This window comes from Poecilia reticulata, chromosome 8 (assembly GCF_904066995.2).
Source record: "Poecilia reticulata chromosome 8, P_reticulata-male-v2, whole genome shotgun sequence".
Classification (NCBI taxonomy): domain Eukaryota; kingdom Metazoa; phylum Chordata; class Actinopteri; order Cyprinodontiformes; family Poeciliidae; genus Poecilia; species Poecilia reticulata.
Window position 1 is genome coordinate 8,160,130 of NC_088837.1, and position 22,226 is coordinate 8,182,355.

Sequence of the window (22,226 nt, forward strand, 5' to 3'; positions counted from 1 at the left end):
TGTGTGCCTGCATGAGTCCAAGACTCACTGTATGTTTTATTCATTTTATATCAGAGATCTGTTTTCATCGAGTCATAGAAAAAAAAAATCAAGTTGTTTTCGGCATTTACTATTTTGATCAATAAATAATCATATTTATCACATTATTTTGAGCTGACTAACAGAGACCTCATAAAGCATATCTATCATTCCTTGCTTTTTTTTTGTTTTGTTTTTTTGTTCTACAAGTTCATAAAACTGATCTAAACGTTGCCATGCTCTAGTGACGACACGGAAATTTACTTTTTACGGCTCTGAGAGAAAAAACACAACAGCAACTAAAGAGTCAGGTTGGATAAAGACAGTCAACGTGTTTTTAAGTCTTCCACAGCTTGTTGAGCTGGACTTCAATGTGGACTTTGACTGGACCATTCTAACTCGTGAATTTTGGGAGGCAGGTGCTCAAGAGGAGAAACGGGGCATCTTAGTGGTGTGAGATTTATTGGAGGGACATCTTGAACATCATGTGTTTTAACAAAGAAATGTTACTATGGGCCACACACTACATAATATGAATACACACACACACACACACACACGCACACACACACACACACACACACACACGATTTCAGAAGGGCACTTTTTTCTGCCTATACAGAAAATCTCAGGAGCTGTAGCACCACCTAGTGTCCATCTATGCACATCACTGATGAAGCTGGTTGTATATTTGCATTTTCTGACCAGATGATTTTTTCCCCTTGTATTCAGCTTCAACTACCTCTTTAAAATTCCCACAGCTTCATACTGCCACCACCATGACTTATTGAAGGTTTTTGTTTGTTCGGTTTTGGTCTCCTTTAACCAGACCAACTTCCTCCACGTGTTTGGTAACTTCCTTACATGACTGATAGAGGCTCTGAACAGGTTGTGGGTTTTCTTTCAACAGTGGAGTCAAAATGTTGTCAAATCATCAGTGATTTGACAACACTGATCCCAGGTGAAAAAAAAGTATACTTTAGTGTACTTCAAACATACTTAAATTTGTGAAAGTACACTTTAAGTATTCTAAATATTAAGTGTACTACCTATAAGTATATCTGAAGTATACTAAAAATACACTTGTACCAATTTCGAAATTAGAACTTTAAATACACTTAGACATAATTGTATAAAAATACACTTTTAATATATTAAATAAAAGTATACTTTAAGTGAACAAAATATGATTGAATATGTATGAATTTTTAAGTGCCTTAATAATCTTTTACTATTTATTAAAATAGCATACAATAAAAAAATTATAATCATGATGTAATTTTTTAAGAAAGTATCCAATCAATTTTCAGATGTGTGATGTAAAACCTTATAATCAACGGCATTAGCTCCAGTTCATAGACCAGATGGTGGCGGTATCGCACACTTTCATTTACTTAAAAAACGCCACAAAGAGAAGAAAAAACTTGAAGCAGGGAAGATAACAGACGCTGTTCAAAGTCGCCATTTTTACTCGCATAATATCGCCTTAAAAGTAGAGAGGGCCTTGACAATAGTTACTAATTCAAGCTGGTGACGTCCTAGTCCGAGTTAGACGACAACACAACGGGACAACAACCGATGGAAATGAAATATGTGTCACAAAATTAGCCAGTGGGGGAACAAGGCTGCTAATTGTTGCTAGCTGGTGGTAAGTTTGCTTATTAATTATCTTCATTTAATTATAAACAGTGCAGTAAAGATATATAACTTACGTTGGTTTCTTAAATAATTATTTTATCAATTTTATTGTGACTTGTATGATTATTACAATAGGAATCATTCAGCTTCATGTTATAACTGCATGGAGGTTGTTTGTTGCGACTTTAATACTTTAATTCATAAACTAACCTGGTTTTAATTAAGCTTCATAAGATAGAGGGACTTTGATATTGTGAGGTGGTTGTTGTTCTAACTCGTTCATCAATGATTTTATCTTCAACATATGTTTACAGTATAACTAAGCAAATGAAGACGAAAGAGGAAGCCTGAGAAATCAGGTGTTAGGAAACCTAAAGACTTTCTCTCTCATTAGAAGCTCTGACTCCACCAGATCACCAACCAGCTCTAAGGATGAACCTTCACATCGTCTTCATGATGCAAGTTTGTTTTTTCAATGAGGAGCTAACTACATTTTCAACAACAAAAACTGCTGTGTTACCAACACTAAGTGCTTAATAAACATGATTTGATTTGAAGGTAACTGGAAAGAATTTTTCTCTTCTTGTTAATCTAACATTTATCTTTCATTTTTTAAATTTGTTGTTGACTTTCAGGGCCCTGTGATGGACTGGTGACCTGTCCAGGATGAACCCTACCTCTCATCTGATGGCTGCTGGAGATGGGCACCACCAGCCCCCCTCACCACCCTGCAAGGATCAGTGTGTTCAGACCGTGGAGGAAAGATTTTAAGGTAGTTTGTCTCCTTAAGTCCACACTTAAAACAGCTTCATAGTTAATGCCAACATCAACTGACTCTATGACATTGCTGACTATTTTTTTCTACTTCTAACATAAACAGGCAAAGACGACACCCAGAAATGTTTTCCCACCCCAGGCATCCGGTCCCAATCATCATCAGTTCTGATGATGTCACATACATGGCGAGTCCACAACGTCTTAAAATTGTAAGTATTATTTTTTTATTTGCCATTTTTCTGTTCTCTTTAAATACAAATGCTTTCTCTGTTTAATTGCTCTATTGTTCTTTTTTGTAGGTTTCTGTAAGGTGCAGTGAACGGGAATGTTCTGTCGTTGATCCTCATGTTTTATTGTCACACTTAAATTTTCATGTTCATGTGTTCACTTTTTCATGGGGTTGTGAGTAAAATTGGACAATTTTAAAATGTCCGTAATGAAACTAAATATTTGATTTACCTTGGGCATCTTGTGTAATTAATCTCTCCATGTAATTTTAGCCTAAAACAATGTAAGTACTGTAGTGTAGTTATGCATGTCATTTACAATAACTTATGAGTAATTACAATTGTAGTTTATTATCAATAGCAGGAAATCAAAAATAAAAATTAAGTGTAATTTAAATACATTACTAATATATTAATAGTATATTTAAAATATATTTGAAGTATATTAAATATATATTTTAATATAATTCAGAGAATTATTACACTCAAAATATAATTATATCAAAATACAACAACAAAGCTTTGAAATATTTAAAAAATATACTTTAAGTACACTTGAAGTTGTTTCAAAAAAACTACGTATAGTGTATACTAAAATATACTATTAGTAGTAATTTAATACTATTTAAATACTACTAAAATATACTAAGCACAAATTTAGTTGTTCCAAAATAGTACAGTTTAAGTACATCGATAAAAGTATACTTAAGTATACTTTTTTTTTTTTTACCTGGGATTTGACAAATGAAGGAGGTTTAAAGACCCTGACTGTTTCTCATCAGACTGCTGAAGCCATTTGGATGCTCTGGATTTTACATGGCGTCAGAGTTACTGGAGAGCAAAACAAGAGTACAGATTTTTTCCCAAAAAATTGAATTGCAATTAAAAGAAGATGCAGATCTCCTTCTTCCAATGATCTGCTTTATTTACGCCCAACTTCTGTTTTTTTTATTTTATTTATTTTTTCATACATCTTTCTCATATTTGCCCGCATTCGTGAACTCCCTGTGAACTCACTGCAGTCAAGGCGATGCTGCAAGACTGATCCATTCCTCTTTTTTTCCCTTTCTCTCTCGAAGCCAGTACAAAAAAAAAAGGTGCAAAACCCGTGCAGTGTTTTATGTGATTAGTGGGGGGGAATCCAAACAGGAAATGAAGCAGCAGCTCTGACAATCGGTTTTGGAGAGCAGCGCAAAGACGGGCGAAGAAGAGACGCAGCGCACAGCAGATGGCACTATAAACCAACAGGAGACATGACCAGAGCATTAAACAGGCTCAGCGGACACGATCAGCTAATCTCTTTGTTCTGTAGTTTCTCTGTAGACTCAATTTTATGTGATAAAAAGAGAATTGGTGCCGTTTTGACACAGCTAACCCCCCCACCCCCCGTTTAAAACTAAATGTTTTCCAGGATTTTCTGATGCTGGTCCTAATACGCCAAAGCTGCATTCACTCTCCCACCTCAAAATATTTCATATTTACTGATTTTGCCTGTATCTTTGTATACATTTTACATCAGAGAGGCTCTTCCCTCCTAAATAAGTGAAAGTTCATAAAAGGTTTGATCACCTTTTTTTTTTAATGTTCTCTGTTGCTGCCTGTTATGCTCAGTCTTCCTTTAAAGCAAATAAAGATCGATTAGTCGCCCGTCTACGATCGTCTTAATTACGTCCAGACTGGAGAACAGTGAGGATTTTCCCAGCCATCAGTGCCGTTGAGTTTACGTGTTGCATATAAATGAAGGAGGTTTAAAGACCCTGACTGTTTCTCATCAGACTGTTTAATGATTCTCAGCCTCTCTCTCTCTCTCTCTCTCCTCCCCCCCTCCTCCTCCCTCCATCCCATCTGCAGGTTACAGCCTCTCTCTCCATCCCTGCAGTCTAGTGAAGCCTGGGAGCCCGTGTTAAATCTCCTACACCTTCTTCTCCTGCTGCACCCGCTTTAAATTTCAGCTTTCAGCTCCTGCCTTGATGAAAAGTCTCATCCTAAATCCCCTCCCTCCCTCCACTCCTCTCTTGTTAGATCTAAAGCTCGATTTGAAACAAATTCCTGCACTTTTTTTCCCCTCTCTCCCTCTCATCATCATCATCATCATCATCGTTTCTTTCTTTAATTACGTCGCTTCATCACGCTAACACACACGCTGCGTGAGCCAGGAGAGCGTGGAGAAATTAAACTTCCTCATAATTTACCGTGCGCACATTAACACGGTGTTATATCGATATCTCGTTGTCTGTAGCGCGCTGATGCTTTTATGTCCTATAAAAGCAGAATTTAATGAGCTGGAAATGCAAATGGCGGAGCTCGGATGGAGGTTTTACGCCTCTTCTCGCAAAAGAAGCCAAAAGCACAAAGTTAATTTTTTTTCTTCTTCTGTTTTATTGACATATTGTGACAGAGTAAAACAATAAAGTTGTGCATCACTGGGAAGTGGAAGGACGAGTGATTTTCTTTTTTTTTTACATCTTAAATTGTGCAGAGTCCAATTTTTTTGCACACACACATTTCTTGTCCAGACTTTGACTAGACCATTCTAATTCATAAATATTCTTGGCCTAAATCCCTTGAGTTATACCTCCGCCTGTATGTTCAGAGCCATCGTCCTGCTGCGAGGTGAACGACTGCTGCAGCCTTTCTTTCAGGATGGAGAAGGGTAGAGAGGCATGATGCTGCCACCACCATGTTTCACTGGAGTAGTGCAGGGCAGGGAGTAGATTTGAGGATTGTAGGCTGTAAAACTTTGTTTTGGTCTAATCTGACCACATGTTTGCCGTTTCCCCTACTTTGCTTATAGCAAACTGTAACCACAGGTGAGGAAAAACCAACTAAACCATGGCCATATGTAACTGGGAAACAGATGATTTCAAAGCAAAAGCCCAAATGATTTAAAAAAAAAAAAATAAAATTTCAGAAATTGGTTAAAACAAGTAAAGTGAATCAATAAGTGAAGATGAGAATAAATTAGCTAGAATCTTAAGAAGTAAAAATATATAAGAATAAATCAAAGTGTGGGTTTGAAACTGAAGCAAAATTCAGACAAGAATGCTGAATGAGCATTTACTAAAAAAAAAAAAAAAACCCAAAAGACTGGAACAGAGCGATCCAGAGATGAACCTGGGACCAACAGGGATCCAGCAAAGAAGGATCCAGCAGGGAGTGACCGAAACAGAAAGGCTTAAACACTAGAGAGTGTGAACGCTGCCAAGGTGCAGCCAGGTGGATGATTACAGGGCGGACAGGTATGAGAGAAGATGAAATTTAACAGAGTAACTCAACAAGGACTGACATGATCTAGAACCAAAAGTAAAATGCCTCACAAATTGAAATAAAAACAAGACATAGAGCAAAGTAAATGGAAAGAAAGGAACATGCGCAGCAAGACTTTGAAGCAACACGAGTGAAACTAAACAGACCTGGAAAGCAACAATAGCCGAATGGTCAAAATGTGAACAGAAAGAAACCTAAAACCCAAATATGACACGACTTACTTTCTTATTTTGTTTTTGTCTAATTTTACTTTCCACTCATTTATTTCAGTACAGCCTATTAAAATCCCACTGGAATAAATTGGAGTTGGCGATTGAATTGTGACAGAAATTCAAAAGTTGTATGGTTCTGGTTTTCTCTTTAAAGGCTTTGACATGGAGAACATTTCAGAATAAATTGTCTTTTATACGTAAACAGGCAAACAAATGAGTAAAGTATAGAATTTGACATTTTACTTTTAGTTTTCTCTACATCTGAACTACACGTGACACTGACAGATAGCGACCGTAGCCTGTGAAACATGCTCAGAAAAGTGATTTGCACCTATAATCAGAGGATGTGTGCTGTCAGAGGCAGTCCTGCTGTGTTTTTCCTCCATCTCTCGCCCCCTCACTCGGTCTCGGTATTAATAGGCTGGATCCTGCCGGAACCAGAGGACATGCGCGTTGCAGGAGGAGAGGAAGCGTTTGCGCGGCGTCCCAGCGAAAAGAGATGTTTAGTGTCGACTCCGTGATCACTTAACTGTGCTGCCAAACTCGTTTTCCCGCTCGCTTGTTTTTCTAGAGAGGCGTCAGGAGCCGTTTTCCTCTCTCTCGGTTTAGGTTCTGATTAATTATTCAACTCTTTGCCGCATCTGGGGCTGTTGCTTTCCTACAGAGAAAGAGTGTTAACATTTCGGGGATTTTCTGGAAATTGATTGCTCCCCGCCGCCACCCTGAAGTTCATCGTTGTCATCTTGGCCGCCGGGATGGTGGCCTTCATCGGAGCGGTTATCTGCATCATCGCGGCTGTCCACACCGGGTCCACCAAGGCTGCCGCGGCGCAGCGGCAGCCCGCGGCCGATAACCACTCGCTGTATCCGGACGCGGTCGCGCAGACTCCCGCTGCCGCGAGGGGCTCCGTGGCCCGGCCCGGATCCCTGGGAGCTCTCCACGGTTCTGAAACGCCCGAATCCGAAGCGCCCACCTTCAACGTCGGGCTTGGCGGGATGGACGGGGTCAGCGGACTCACGGGACACGACCCCGCGGTGAGTCGGCTCATCTGCACCCCGCTCCCCGCCGGAGGATGCAACCCCAGGAACTTTCAGCAGCAAGCGGACGACCCGTCGCTGTACGCCGGTGAAGACTGGGGCTACCTCCGGACCACGGCGGAGGAGCTCCGGCAGACGGTTCTGCAGCAGAAGGACCAGATTTTAACCGACCAGAGGACCATCAGGGAGCTGTCGGGGAAGCTGACCGAGTGCGAGAAGGGGCTCGGGGGAAGGAGCGGCAGCCCGGACAGACGCGGGAACGCCGCCGCGCTGAGAGGCGACAAGGGAGCGGAGGGGGAGATCCACTTGGAGCGGATGATGGTGCGGGACAGCCCGGATTCTGCGCCCGACGGGGTCCATCTGCTCACGGTTGGAACTGTGGATGAGCTCGAACAGGCGATCACCCAACTCAAAGACCGCATAGACAGACTGGAGGTAAGAAAGTCCCTGAAGTAATGAATGAAATCAGTTCTACTGTATCCAACCACAAAGTCAAATGTAATTGTATATAGTACAGCTTTATCCTAATTATAGTAGAAAACATTCAAAGTCAGTGTAACCTGTGAAAAGGTGCGGAGGAAACCCTGCGTGTCAGATTCAGGCCATCTATCTCAGTTGACAGATTGTTGCTTTTTCATATAGATGCACCAGTTTCACAAAGAGCATCATCGATTTTAGCTAATTTTACTTTCTCACCATAGACTGTAAAAAAAAAAAAAACAATAATCTTTGTTTTTCTTTAACATCTACATTTACCCTGATTACAAAATGTTTAATAAAAAACAATAACTTCTTAAAAAAAAACAGTACAAGTTTGAAAGCTGCAGTCAAATCGTCCCGGTTTTTACAGCATCACACATTTAAATGTGTCTTTGATTTGGATATTGCTAAAATATTAATTTACTTATTTCATTTATTTTACTCATATTGGAAGAAAAGGCAATGTCACACTGTCAGAATGTGAGAGTGCAGTTGTTGTAGCACAGATCTGCAGGTAAATATCAGTACAAAAGACACAAAAAAGATTACAGGTGACATCTTAGACTGTAGCAGGAAGATATTCATCCAAAGGATACAGCAGAGCAGCTTTACTGCAACATCTAGAACTTTCTGTTCTCTGCTGACTTCCATAACAGCCTGAATCAAAAGCCAAGTGTTCATAGAAACTTCAAGGAGTTTCCCTTCTTTCTCTGACTTTATTAACCAACACCTGACTGATACTGGAAACATCTGCCTTCTTACCTCAGTAACTACTTAAACTCTGAAGAGTGTTGTTGTCAGTATGACCTTTTAGTGCCAACGTCTGATGTGTAATCGAGAAAATTCCGATTGGCTGCCTTTTTTCCAGCTGGTCAATCATCAATCAGGACAAGTTATTTCTAGATGCATGCCAGTTTATCACGCCTCACTTCAAAAAGTGACAATCAGTCAAGCTGGTTTGTTTCATTTACTGTTTTGCCCCAGCAGGTATTCTAAAAACTGGACATCCAGTTTTATTATGCTTTTTCAGGAAGGCCAGACTTTGTCTTAACTCAGTTTTGAGAACCAAGTTCAGCTTTTTTAGCACAAATATGTAATGTCATTCTGGAATAGCTCATTTGATCAAACCTAACAACTTTATACATAACTTTAGACAAAAAGGCAAAGATATGTTCTATAAAGGCGTATGCCTTTATAAACACATTCACTTTGTGTAGATGTAGCAACCTCTTTTTGGGAACTTCTTGGGGGCTTGTCTGGGATTTCTTGTTTAGTCCAAAACCCAGACTTAGAGGGGAAAAGAAAAAACAGGAAATCATGAAGAAATTGGCAGAGAAACCCAGCTGAAAGCCATAACCTATATGGCAAACTGTTTAACATAATCTTAACCGGTTACCTGGAATTCATATCATGTATCAGTTCAGTAATACAACACAAAACATTTAATACATAAACCAAGATGTTTTAATGTGTCAAATTAAATATCTTGGTCAGCCAGTTCTTATCTATATTTGACCTAGAAAAATATACTCAAATTGGACTTCTTTAGTTCGTACATCCTGTTCAAAATTAGCCTAGCCAAAATCTTTGAAGGTCTGGCTCAGTTCGTCTAGTATTTGATCAGCTCAAACTAAATTTCTACCTCACTTAGACACAAGTAGATGTCTTTAATCTAGACATCTGTTCAGTTTTCAACCTATTTTGGATTTTGCTTATACGGATGAACATTAACTTATCATTTGCAAGTTTTGCTCTGGGTGGATTTCTTGATTTGTAAACGCAGGCTGTGAATAAGCAGTTAATGACCAAAGCAACTGGACTTTGGACTTACTTAGTTGTTTATAAAATCAAACGTCTTCAGTCTTTGATAAGAACAGATGACTTGACACCAGAAGGGATTTATGAGCTACTCCCAAAGCCCAATCGTCACGGATCAGTAATAATCATGTAATTATGAATGTCACTCAGTGATAATTAATGTTTTAATTGGATTTTTTCCCCCCCTAAAGGTTGCCATTTTCAACATGGTAATATAGGAGAATAAAATGTCAGCTCTAAAGATAAATGTGGAGTCAGAAGGAGAGAGCAGGAAAAAGACAGAAGGAGCGAAAAATACAGCAGAGCAACATGAAACAAGCTCTGACTTGACCAGGATAGAGTGATTTATAGCTCCGTTTTGGGCAAAAGAAATGCAATGCATAATTCATGCCGTGCCTGTATTTGTTAGGAGTAACAGAGTGGACGCACGTCCCCGCGGTGTAATAGGCCTCCTGCTGTTATATGTGGGACGTGCCTGTGTGGGTCACTTCCTTTGTTCCGTCTGTTTCTCCACGCAGACAAGTAACATCCAAGTTCTGACACTTTTCAGGGAATAAGGAATCCCTTCATTCTGCAGCCTTTTCCCAAGACGTTGTGTTTCATCAATGGTTTTCACAGACCGACCAGGTAGTTTCCTCCCTAATCAACACGTTTTCTTTCTCCCGCTGTTTGGTACACAGGAGCTACTTGACCTACTTGAGAAGGATGAAGAGATGTTTTCTACTGGCTCAGATTAAACTGGTCCAGTCTTTTTTTTTTTTTTTTTTTTACATAGCACTCATGCAGCATGTGATGATTTTGGCTCAACAATAAGATCAGAGCTACATTTACCCTGCCTTGTACATTTTTTAACCATTTTCACTAAGCACTAAGATTTGCACAAAATGTTAAACATAAAAGTTAAACGCAGTGCAAAGTTTCATGCCTTCTAAATCTGTTTCCAAATAGAAGAAGCAGCTACATGACTGGGGGGTAAGTCATGATATTATGAAAGGGGATTTTATTGCTTTTGGTACTGTTAGGAAAGAGAATTTAAAAGTTTCCATCGAAATTAGTTTACTTCTACAAATGCTAATACGGCATTGTTTGAACTACCTGCGTAGTTCAAACAATGGTGGCTCCATCAGTTTCTGTAAAAGTAAACATGAAATTTCAGAAATGTTAAGTGGAATTTGGGTGGCGCTAAATACAGGTTTACGCTAGAAGAAAATCTGCTGCAAGAGACATCAGACGGGAGTGGAGGTTCGGCTTTCAGCGAACCTGACGATACAATGCAATAGATTAAGTCAAAGCATATTCATGCATTCAAATATGAATCCAATTGAAAAACTGTGACAATGCTGAAGAATGAGCAAAAAATATATCATGCTAGTTACTTTTCCATTTGTAAATACAATGGACTCCCAGTGTTCGCAGTCGCTAGTAACCTCCAAAACCACAGCCGTCAGTCAAAATCTAAAACGGTTAACACTTCAGAGCGCTCCTTCGAAAAAGAATAAATGTCCAATTTGATGGTCAAACACCAAATATCCCTTAGTATGCATTAACAAGCAGAATGGAAAATGTCTTAGCAACACCATGGTAGCTAATATCTACTTGTCTCCAATTAGCATGCAGGAAGGTAAAATGGTGATCATGGATTGACTGCTTTGCACCAATAAGTCGGTTAGTGTGTCATTTAGCTCTATGCTCAGGTTTTTCAGCTTACAAAGCTTCATTTAAAAAAAAAAAAAAATTTGTTGTATGGAAAAAAAAACAAAAAAAACTTCAAGTCTGTGAATCTGTGGATTCTGAGCCACGAATAGAGGGATGCAATTTTAAGATGTTTATTTGTTAAAAAAAAAAAAAAATTAAAAACATACATTTCTCTCAATCTTACAATTCTTAGTCTATCACAGAAAACCCAAACAAACACTTTGAAGTCTGTGGCTGCAGTGTAGTAAAATGCAAAGATTCTTGAAGGGCATAAATATTTTATTAAGGCACAGCACTAACACACCTGCGCACTGAACTCTGCGTAGTGAAAAGAATGTCTATATTTTCTCGCTGATAGCTGGAGATTTCTGCTGAGATTTGAACTAAAACGTAAAATTTGGTTCTGCGGCGTACAAAATCAAATCTGGCATTGTAAAACCAAAACCTCTACCTCTGCGGCATTAGTCAGAGAGGCTGAGCTGCGGTAAGCTCCTGGATGCAGCACAAACGATTAAAACACCATGAAAGTTTTAGAGCGACGGTTTAATGTTTACAGAAAGGCACAGCGATGACCTCCACCTCCTTTCAATCTGTTCAGTATTAAGCTAGATGCCAGTTCCTGCAGCTGCACATTTTCTTTATAGCAGTGTTTGAGACTGGGAAGCCTCCAACCTGCAGTCTTGCATACAAAACTGCACATTCACTATTTTATTTTTTTTTTCTTTTAAGCATATCCTCGACACATAGTGCAGTGCTGGAAAACTGGGATAAATCTACCACTTCTTTATCCTTAGGTTTTAATTTAGAGACAAAAACAGAATCCTAACCGCAGCAGCCAGTTAACAATGCATCAAACCGCACCAAATGCAGCTGCATTACATAAACTCCTCTTGAATAAATCCTTCAGTGCTTGCAGAGACGGCAAAGCCCCAAATTCTGAACCGGTTTCTACCTTCCTCCTCTGCAGACAGACATCGGTCCGTTTTCTCACAACCGTACGGACAGCAAATCCTTGGACGTGTCAGAGGAGGGCGACCCAGAGAGGTCAGCCGGTCCGGGCCGCGGTGCTGGTCCGGACCGGCCCTGGGGGGTGGAGGACCTGGAAGAGGAGCTGGAGAGGAAGGTGGAGCTGCTGGAGAAGGAGAGGAAAGCCCTGAGGCTGGAGGCAGCGAAACACAGACAGGATATTGACCAGGGCATCAGCAAACTACAACACCGCGTTTCAGGCCTGGAGGAAGGTGAGTTGCAGAAAGGAGAGAGAGAGAGACACACACACATACACAGAGAGAGACAGAGAAGGAAGCAAACTGCGCATATTTAATCGCTCTATTTGATCTGGAGGTGGAGACGGTAACAGAGAGAGCAGCAGTGACTGATTTATTCATTTCACCGTGACACAAGTTGTTAGCGATGAGAACCAGATTTCCTTCTTCTGATTTATGACATCTAAGCTACGTAAATATAATTTAAATAAAATAAATAAAAGGCCCATAATTATCCTGTCACGTTTTTTCAAGATACATGGAAAATAACTTACTCATATGTCACTTTCTTCATTCCGTATTTCCAAAGGCGCTGCAGGGCTTTCGTTCCCGGAGGGGTTCAGGTTGTCCTTCCCGGCTCGGACCAACTACATGTTCGCCATGATGAGACACGCCGTCCCCAAACTGCGGGCCTTCACCGCCTGCCTGTGGCTGCGGCCCGCCGCGGCGGGCGTGGGGACGCCCCTGTCTTACGCTGTCGCTGAGCAACCGAACGAGTTGGTGCTCCTGCAAGACCGGAGCGCTCCGGCTGAGCTGCTCATCAACGACAAGGTACGTATGGAACGTGCACAGGACCGAAAAAGCTACACATTTAACTGAGGCCGGCATCGGCTGGAATGGCAACCTCGAGGAAAAATATCACGGTTTGACGTTATTAAGAGATTTTGAAACCTAAAAAAAAGTTGTTGTTTTTTTCTACATTTATTCTGACTTTACCCCAGCTGTCAGGAAGCATGAACATGTCATGTTGTGTATCTGTTGAGAGGATACAAATGCAGCAGGCGAAGGCGCCGAGGAGAATTTTGTGGATTGATGAAAAAATGAACAACGATTTACGATAAACCATTGGAGGACAGGGAGCCAGGGGAGAACAAAAAACATCAGGAACAAACAAAAGCACAAGAAGCCTGACTGGAAACGGGATCTAATAGGAGGAACAGGCAAAGAGTGACAGAAGAAGAAGTGTTTAAGTACTGGGAGAGTGAATGTGGAACAATTCACTCCACACCTGATTGCAGGTGTGAGGGGAGAGAGAGAAAGAGAAGGCACAGGGGGCGAGGGAGAGTAAACAGCAGACAAGGAAGTAAATTCAACACTAAAGATTTACTTTGAGCTGCCCTGTTGTTGAAAATGTGCAATATAAATAAAATTACCTAAAGAATGAGAAGACATGAGGAACGTAATTAAACTAGAGTTACAAAGAAGAGCTAGAGACAAAAATGAATCATAACAGAGTAGAATCACTAAGAAGGAGATGAACAGGAACAAGGTTGATCTGATCAAAGTAAGAGAAACAGGATAATAATGAAACTGGAATCAATAAATCAAACCCCAAAACAACCCAGGATCCTAATAAAACGGTGATGAAAAGTTGGTAGACAGTTTCAAAGGAAACCTGCTGATTCAGAAAGTTTTGCCATTATGTCCTTTCCTATATGCAGGGTTTCTACCTCCCATTAAAATTTTTACAAATTTTAATGGGAGGTTTTTTCTTTTCTTTTGTGAAAAGAAAAGAAAAAACATTGAAATTTGGGGAAAGAAATTCAAAAATACAAAACACTAAGTTCTGTTTGATTTAATGCATCATTAGCCTTCTCTTTTTTTCCATTGACTCTCCTGAAAATGTATTACTTTAATGAGTTTTTAAAATCTCATTATAACAATAAAGTTTCTCAACCGCTCCTGAATATATTTCCCAGCTCTGGCAGCTAAGCGCTTCCATACCATCGGCTATTTAACTCTGATTAAATTCACGATCCTTGATGAAATAAACAGAACGCTCAATCAGCTCCTATGTTGTTTACCGAAGCTGTGCCACCACACAATAATATGAGTAATTATTAAAAATATATATTTTAAATCACAAGCTGTCGAAGCAGAAAAAACAAGTGTGAGAACAAACTGATGCATGTTGAATACAAAAGAAAAACCAACCAAAACCGTAAATTCACACAAAAGCTAGCCTTCCCATTGCAGCAACAACAGTAAAAGGATGATCTTTTAATTTCGCTTATCAAGCCTAGTCAGACACAAAACATTGTTTTTATCTTTTGAATTGCATGTTATGCTTTATTAGATTATTCCTCTTTATTCTGCTCACTTTAATCGAAGATGTAACATCTTTTCATTCATAATATCGTCCTCATCTTACAAGCGTACTTGTATAAAGTTCATTTTTGATCTCCATTATGATTTGAAGTGTGTATCAGCAATCTGTTAATGTTATGACGTCCTTCTAAATGTCCTAATGAATATCGAAGAAGGCCCTCTGCTTTTGATTAGCATTAAAGCAATAAGAGAGCAGCGAATGAAGTCTGATACATTGTTCATGTGATTAATGGAAGATTAAGCTTAGTCCTGGAAAGCATTGTTTGGCGATGCAGAGCAGTGCTGTGATACATATATATATTTTTATTTTGTAGAAGTCATTATGGTAATCTATTCCTGCGGGGAATAGCTTGGAGAGGCAGCAGCAGAACGCCCCTAGCGTGAAATGATCGAAGTGACTGATTTAGATCTGGAAATCTCCTCACACCGCTGCATCTTATTTGCTGAATTATTGTTACTTTTCTATGTAGCTATGTAAAGGCATGTCCAGGTTTTAAACAATCGGCGCAAAACAGCACCCCACTGCATCGTCCTAACGACACGCTGCCGTGCGTAGGTGGCGAAGCTGCCTCTGAACCTCTCTCGAGGCAGCTGGCAGCACGTCTGTGTGAGCTGGACCCAGAAAGGTGGAGCATGGCAGGCCTACCAGGGGGGAAAGCTGAGGGGCGAGGGCCACGGATTGGCCCCGGGACACCACATCCGGCCTGGGGGAGAGCTGGTCCTCGGCCAAGAGCAGGTGAGATACTCATATTTAAAGACAGACTAAAAGAAGAAATGGTTTAGTTGTTATTGGTTTCCAAGTCGCTAAGAAGGCTAAAAATAACTTAGGCTACATTCACACTGCAGGTTGAGGTGACATGAATCCGATATTTTTGCTGAAGTGGACTGTATCTGATCTTTTCATGACAGTCTGAACAACTCAAATGAGATTTTTACAAACACTCACTTAGCTCACTTATTCACACCAAACGCGAATTGAGCGTCAGGCGCTTCTGGTTCACATTCAAAATCTATGTGGAGGTGCGTTAAGGGCCGTTGCGGCACGTTTGAAGAGTCTAGCGCTGCGTGGCTTGAACATTTGGAGCGTTTGACGTGTCAAGAGTATCCAACGGAAAACTACAGCCAGAGCTGATGTATCTGACGCGCCTCTACATAAACTTTGAATGTAAACCAGACATACGAAAGGCTAAGGTGTAGAGCAAAACATCAAGCGTCTGCATTCAAAGTGCACACATATCGAACTTGTAGCGTCAGACGCATTTGTAACGTATTTGGTGTGAACGCATCATTAGATATGCGGTTCTAAATTTGATGAGTATCTCATCGTTTCAAATGTGTCTGGGTCGCGTTCATCAAGCCTGAACGTCATTGATGCTCAAAAAGACTTCACCGTTCTGCATCCTGGACTGCAGAAATGGGAAGAAAAACAACAACCAGGGTGGACAACTTTAAAATCGCAAGATACGCTACGCCACATTAGCATCCATGTTCACTTCCGCAAATACTGAGCATGCTCACCAAGTGTGATGTTATTGCGCCCTCTACCGTGCATGTAGGACATTTTTAGGTTGTTTGCGGTTCACACGAGAGATCGCATACATTTGTAAATGTGAACGACCACGCAAAAGAAACGGAGACAAAAACAGAACTGAACATCAACGCCTGCGGTGTGAACGCAGCCTTAGTGCAGGCGTGGGATTTTGTTATTTCTAAAGCTAAAAGAACATTTATGGTTGATTTGCACTTGAGGTTTAGTTTGGGTTAATATGGGATGTTTAATATGTGAATTTTGTTCATAAGCCACAAATTGTAGGAAAATAACATTTAGAGGAAAAAAATAATCCCCCGCTCTATCGAATCCTGCTTAAACTTCCCCAGAGCCGAGGGGTTGCCCAAGGCAGCGAGACTGCAAAAAAATAAAATAAAAAACCTGAGTCGTGTGTGCTTGAGAGTAAAAGTGTTTCTCTTTTTAAGTGATCCGACTGTCTAACAACGATCTAATTCCTCTCCAGGATTTCCTGGGAGGCGGTTTCGATTCGACCCAGGCCTTCGTCGGAGAGCTGTCCCAGGTGGGCCTGTGGGATCGGGTCCTGTCGTCCGCCCAGGTCGCCAGCCTGGCTCGGTGCAGCAGAGTAACTCAGGGTGCCGTGGTCCTCTGGAGTGAAAACAAGGTGCAGGTTTACGGCGGAGCCACCAAAGACCCCGGGGAGCCTTGCAGTAAACACAGCAAAAGCTCCCAGTGACCGGTGGAGAGAGGACCGTGGAAAAGATTAAATTCACCAACTAACGCTGATTCAGAATGTCAGAAAAACCATGAATAGCAAGGTGACATAAGAGAGTCATAATCTTAGCAACTTTTCTGGGGTATTTCTGAAGGTGAAACGGTGCGCTGCAACACCACACATTACTTACACATAAATGCAGCTGGAACATTAGTTACTGTGCATCAGAAAATGTTTAAGCTCAGCTTTGCTTAGTTCGAAGTGAAAACAGGAAGATGATTTCAGATTCCCAGCAACCCTCCTGACAATTTGATCAAAAAAAACAGATTTAAACTCTACCTGCCTGCTAGATTTCTGTCTACTTGTTTACTGTAAGCATGTTCAAATTCAGGGGCCGCATTCTTCAAAGGACATATGCCGGGAAAATTGGGCAGTCTGGCCTTTCGATTTACCACTTACATCTGCGTGTGCCTAGCAACCGTGATGGCACCAAACACAAGCTAGCAAGAATGTAGCTTGAAAAGCTCCTGGGATTTTTTGTAACCAGTTTACAATCTATTTGAATCTAATTCATTAATTAGATCACCGTATTTTCCGCACTATATGGCGCACCGGATTATAAGGCGCACCTTCAATGAATCCAATCCAATTCAATCCAACTTTATTTATAAAGCACTTTAAAACAACCACAGCTGATACAAAGTGCTGTACAGTAAAACACAACATAACAATAAAAAAAAATAAACAAAAAAAGAACTAAAAAAAAAAAAACTAAAAAACTCTTACAGTTTAAAAACGAAAACATACAATTTAAAACTAGATCCCGCTGGTGTTGAAAGTAAAATAAGTAAGTAAAATAAATGGGTTTTAAGAAGAACTTTAGAAGTTCGTCTTAAAACGAACTTCTAAAGTTTATTTTTTTATGTTTTTTCATACATAAACTTTTTTATGTATGAAAAAAGTTTAAGACGAACTTTAGAAGTTCGCATTATAAGGCGCATAGAATAGACGCTACAGTAGAGGCTAGAGTTACGTTACGCATCCACTAGATGGAGCTGCACTAAACGGAATGTCAACACAACAGTCCGACTCCCGTCGGCGAGGAGAGCCTTTCGCGACTGGACCGGGGCGTGGCCGGACGATGGTCACCCTTCTCCGTTCGCGTACAGCATGTTTGTGGAGAACGCGGTGCTAAATGACCTGCAGACGACCTGATTATTAGGTCGGTAGGTAGATAGGTCGGTCAAACTTTATATATAGATTACAGACCAGCATTCTGACAACTATCCCAGCATGCACCGCGTGCTTCTTCTTCTTCTACGGGGGAAAATGAAGTCGGCGGCTGCTTACCGTAGTTGCTAGACCTGTGGCTCAATATTGGTCCATATATAAGGCGCACCGGATTATAAGGCGCACTGTCGGCTTTTGAGGAAATTGAAGGTTTTTAGGTGCGCCTTATAGTGCAGAAAATACGGTAATGAAGTCGATGGATGTCAGTGGAAGTGCAAAGGATTCAACGTCCTTCGAATCCAGGAGGAAGAAGGATGAACATCTGGGCTGAACTCGGACGAGTCTTTGAATTTGGAGCACCTTCGTCAAATGCGGCCTTCAGCAGATGTAGCCCCTGAATTTGGATTCAAATGTTCAATTTAGCTCATTTTCAGTTTGAATGTTCATTGTAATTTTATTTTTACATTATCCAGAATTGTGACATTTACTATAGTAAATCATTATAGAAGGCTATAAAATATATTTTAATGCATTATAGTCAGAGCCAGCTAATGTTAGCATGCTAATGCTAACATGTGTTTTTTAGGCTCATTAAAATATCTGACAGCAATTCTGCTGTTACTGTGCCTCATAAATGAGAATATAGAGATAATCAGTAAAAGGTGAAGTTTTAAAACTTTTTTTCCCCCCCAACTCCAGTGTCGAAGAAATTTTACAACAGAAATTAGAAACTATAAGAGCCATTTTCTCTTTTTTATTATTATTTGTACACAAACAACTCCTACAAATTTAATTTAGAACAAAATAATTAGAATTATTTCATGAGTAATATCTAGAAAGTTTAGCAAACTGACATATCAATCGTTTGTGAAATTTTAGCTACAGACAGATGAAATGAACAACACTGACCTGTAAGTGTTTTGGATAAAGGATTTTCTTTTTGTCTTCAAATGAAATGTGTTAGCAGCATAAAAAACTGGGTCTGCGTTTACATTTTGAACAACGCTGACAAAGGCCAAATTGTTATGGCTAAACTGGGTCGGAGCATCAGCACAACTTTAGCTCCTTCAGGGTGTTCTGGGCTTCTGGTGGTTATCGAAAGGGAAAGGGAAAAAAAACAAAACAAAACAAAAAAAAACTGTGCTGAACCAGCATCTGGGTCAGAGATGACAAAGGCCGCATTGATGCACACTGAGAAGAAAACAAGCCAACAGAGACAGAGTAAAGGTTTGGTCAATGATCCTGCTGGGAAACCAGCTTGGTTCTGCCGTCAATGTGGATGTTGGTTTGACACATACCACAAACTGACGCGTTGTTGGCAGCCCAGGGACACATTAACACAATTTCCTGATTGTTTTGACCTTTAAGCAAAGGTGGTGCACCTTGCCACAAAGTGAGACAGGCTTAGGAGCTCAAACATGGCGGATGACGACTGTTTTGGCAGCAAAAGGGGGATAAAGTCGCCATTACGTGATCTGATCAGTGTGCTTCCAACTGCAGTCCACTGTATACTGTATGAAAATAAAAAATAAAAAACTCCCTCAGATATGATCTGGTAATAAAACTTTGAAGCTTCTGTTAAGTCAGTATTTACATGTTTTCAACCAAATCACGTTGTGTATCCCCAACTTGTTATCCTGCTGATGTTTTATTTATATCAATGAGAATATTCAAAAGGAGAACTTTTCAAGTCTCCTTTTGAAATGCGTTTGAAATGCAAAACCAGCCAGCTACACCTATCCACTTTCAAGATCTCTACAGCTAACAATATGTGGAGAGTGAACATTTTGGACACAGTTGGCTAATCAGAACTTGTGAAATTCTAGCACACAGGCTATTTACTCATTCTCTCTGAGCTAACAAGACGTTAGCTCATTCCCTCTGAGCTTACAGGCCGTTAGCTCATTCCCTCTGAGCTAACAGGTTGTTAGCTCATTCTCTCTGAGCTTACAGGCCGTTAGCTCATTCCCTCTGAGCTAACAGGTTGTTAGCTCATTATCTCTGAGGCCGTTAGCTCATTCTCTTTGAGTTTACAGGCCGTTAGCTCATTCTCTCTGAGCTTACAGGCCGTTAGCCCATTCCCTCTGAGTTAACAGGCCGTTAGCTCATTCTCTCTGAGCTAACAAGCTATTAGCTTATCCTCCGAGTTAACAGGCTATTGCTCAATTTCTCTGAGCTGAAGAATTACTTTCTAAGAGCTCTGAATGTCTGAACCTATTCCCCTAACTGTGACCACAGTTAACTAGCTTAACAAATCATTCAGTGGCGCAGAGTAGACTAAGAGAGCAGTGAATTTGCTTATTTCAGTCGTCAGTAGAGACGCACATTGCCTCAGCACTCGCTCCATTTTCCAAGTGTTTCTGAAGTGTTTTCGGTTTGGTGTCTGTCGAGGTTTAGCAGAAACGAGCCTCTCAAAGCACAGTGCCAAGGTTAATATCTTAACTTCATGTTTTCATGTTCTGTTTTGCAAGATGTATTTTTTTTTTCTGAATGACTGAAAATAGTGACGCAGCGTCATTTAATGCCTGCACACTCAAAACACCATCATGTGCTAACCTTCTCGAAAGCTTGTATTGAATCCAATGAGTTCCGAGTCTGAGCCGTCCTCGGCCAGCTGAGAGCTCCGTGTGAGAAGCGTGAAGTTGAATTGGGGGCAAGCTGGAATCCCTCCATTTGTGCAGCAGGCTTGGAGTGGTATTATTTAAGGGCTGTGACAGCTTTAGAGCGCGGAGTCAAGGTGAGCCGGTGAGAAAATGTTGGAGAAAGTGTTGGGAATATTAAAGCAGCGGGTGGCAGCCTGGAGTCGATGATGAAAGCTAGAGGGAAACAGGAGAATGAGGGAGAAGATGGATCAGATGTGAGTGATGTTGCATTGTTTTTCTCTTCTGCATGATGTAATCTAGTACTGATAATGTCTTGCCACTGCAAGGTTTCGCGGACTAGGTCGCTGCATTTTACATTCCTGCAAGGTGGCTGTGTTTGTTTTTCTGAGTGACTTTTAGTATCTGATGCATTTATTATGAACTTGACCAACTTTTGAGAACTGCTAACCTAAACTCTTCTCTTTTTTCATTACTTAATATGTGGTGTTACATTACGTCAGATATGTATGAGATTGTTGATGGAATGTTCAAAGCTGTAAACATAAATTTGCAATGTTTTTAAATGTTCTACATGCACCAGTAGCTGCATTTCCGTTGACTGTATAATTTTGCAAGTTTTGACAAAAGCTAATTTTTTTGATTAAAAGTGTTTTGAGTATTGAATCCAGCGTATTTTGCAAAAGAAATGCAATGAAAACACTTTTTTTTCCCAGCATCACACGAGTTGTGATCAATATCTTATTGTTAAAAGTGGAGAAGACAGGAAGTGATGGGAGGATGATGACGTGGCATGTTTTTTTTTATCACGTGAACAAACTGGTTTACGTATTTCTTAATTAAGGAAAACTCAGCAATTTAGAATTTTTTTATTTTATTTTTTATTCTTGGTATTAGGGGAACACCGACAAAACTTGTGCACGTTCGTAACGGAAACGCAGCTTCTGATCAATATATCCGAAATATTTTCACCACAATCCACGCATGAACGCCGCAGAGTTGGAATGTCTTGCTAAACTTTTCTTTCCCTTCATGCTAAACTAACTCATATTTACACCAGAATCTTCTGGTGTAAACAATTTGTTCTTTTCAAAGTTTCTAAAAAAAAAAAAAAAAAAAAATTGATTTGATTTTATTACTCACGGTGCCTGTCAGCGGTGTTTGTACCCGTGTACCGTCGCCATCTTAAATATCCTGAAGCTGTTTTGAGCTAATTAAGCATCGTTAAGGTCCCCGGTGACATTGCGAGATGAAAGCAGTTTGATCAAAGTTTTACAGCAACATAAACACAGTACTTGAAGCTTCTGCACGGTGCCACCGAACTAACGCAAGTCAAAACCGTCTCGTTGTGCCTCTGTTCGTCTACTGTCTTTGATATTGGTGTCTGTTCAGCTCATGCCAGAACTTTTTAGGGCTTTTTTTTTCTTCTTTTTATTGTAATGTCATTGTGTTTATGATATATGAAACTGAAAGCTATTGTTGGAGATACTTTTGTTGCCATTATGCTCTATGATCTACGTTGACTGCACACAAATACTGTTAACGTCCACGTCCTGTGTGGTGTCGTATTGTTCTGAACACGTGCTGTGTACAAAACTCTGAATCTTTATTAAAGTTGTGATATTTTGGAGAAA

General features: G+C 40.2%; 1 protein-coding gene across 2 annotated transcripts; it reads left to right on the top strand.

The window, feature by feature from the left end:
- The first annotated feature begins 6,443 nt into the window (after positions 1 to 6,443).
- nptxra (neuronal pentraxin receptor a) lies at positions 6,444 to 22,226 on the top strand. Of its 2 annotated transcripts, XR_014088540.1 has the most exons (6): positions 6,444 to 7,611; positions 12,137 to 12,407; positions 12,742 to 12,983; positions 15,097 to 15,276; positions 16,553 to 19,915; positions 19,976 to 22,226. XR_014088540.1 is itself a non-coding variant. In XM_008415673.3 (5 exons), the coding sequence occupies exons 1-5, from the start codon at positions 6,895 to 6,897 to the stop codon at positions 16,781 to 16,783; spliced, it is 1,641 nt and encodes a 546-aa protein (XP_008413895.1). In that variant the 5' UTR covers positions 6,444 to 6,894; the 3' UTR covers positions 16,784 to 22,226. The 2 variants fall into 2 exon arrangements, 1 of the variants encoding a protein (XP_008413895.1); XM_008415673.3 differs by having other exon boundaries at positions 16,553 to 22,226.

Excerpts from the sequence above, each read along its gene's own strand:
- nptxra (XM_008415673.3), top strand. The coding sequence starts at position 6,895 with ATGGTGGCCTTCATCGGAGCGGTTATCTGCATCATCGCGGCTGTCCAC. Across the intron at positions 12,408-12,741 it reads CGTTTCAGGCCTGGAGGAAG|GCGCTGCAGGGCTTTCGTTC; the intron begins GTGAGTTGCAGA and ends GTATTTCCAAAG. Across the intron at positions 12,984-15,096 it reads AGCTGCTCATCAACGACAAG|GTGGCGAAGCTGCCTCTGAA; the intron begins GTACGTATGGAA and ends TGCCGTGCGTAG.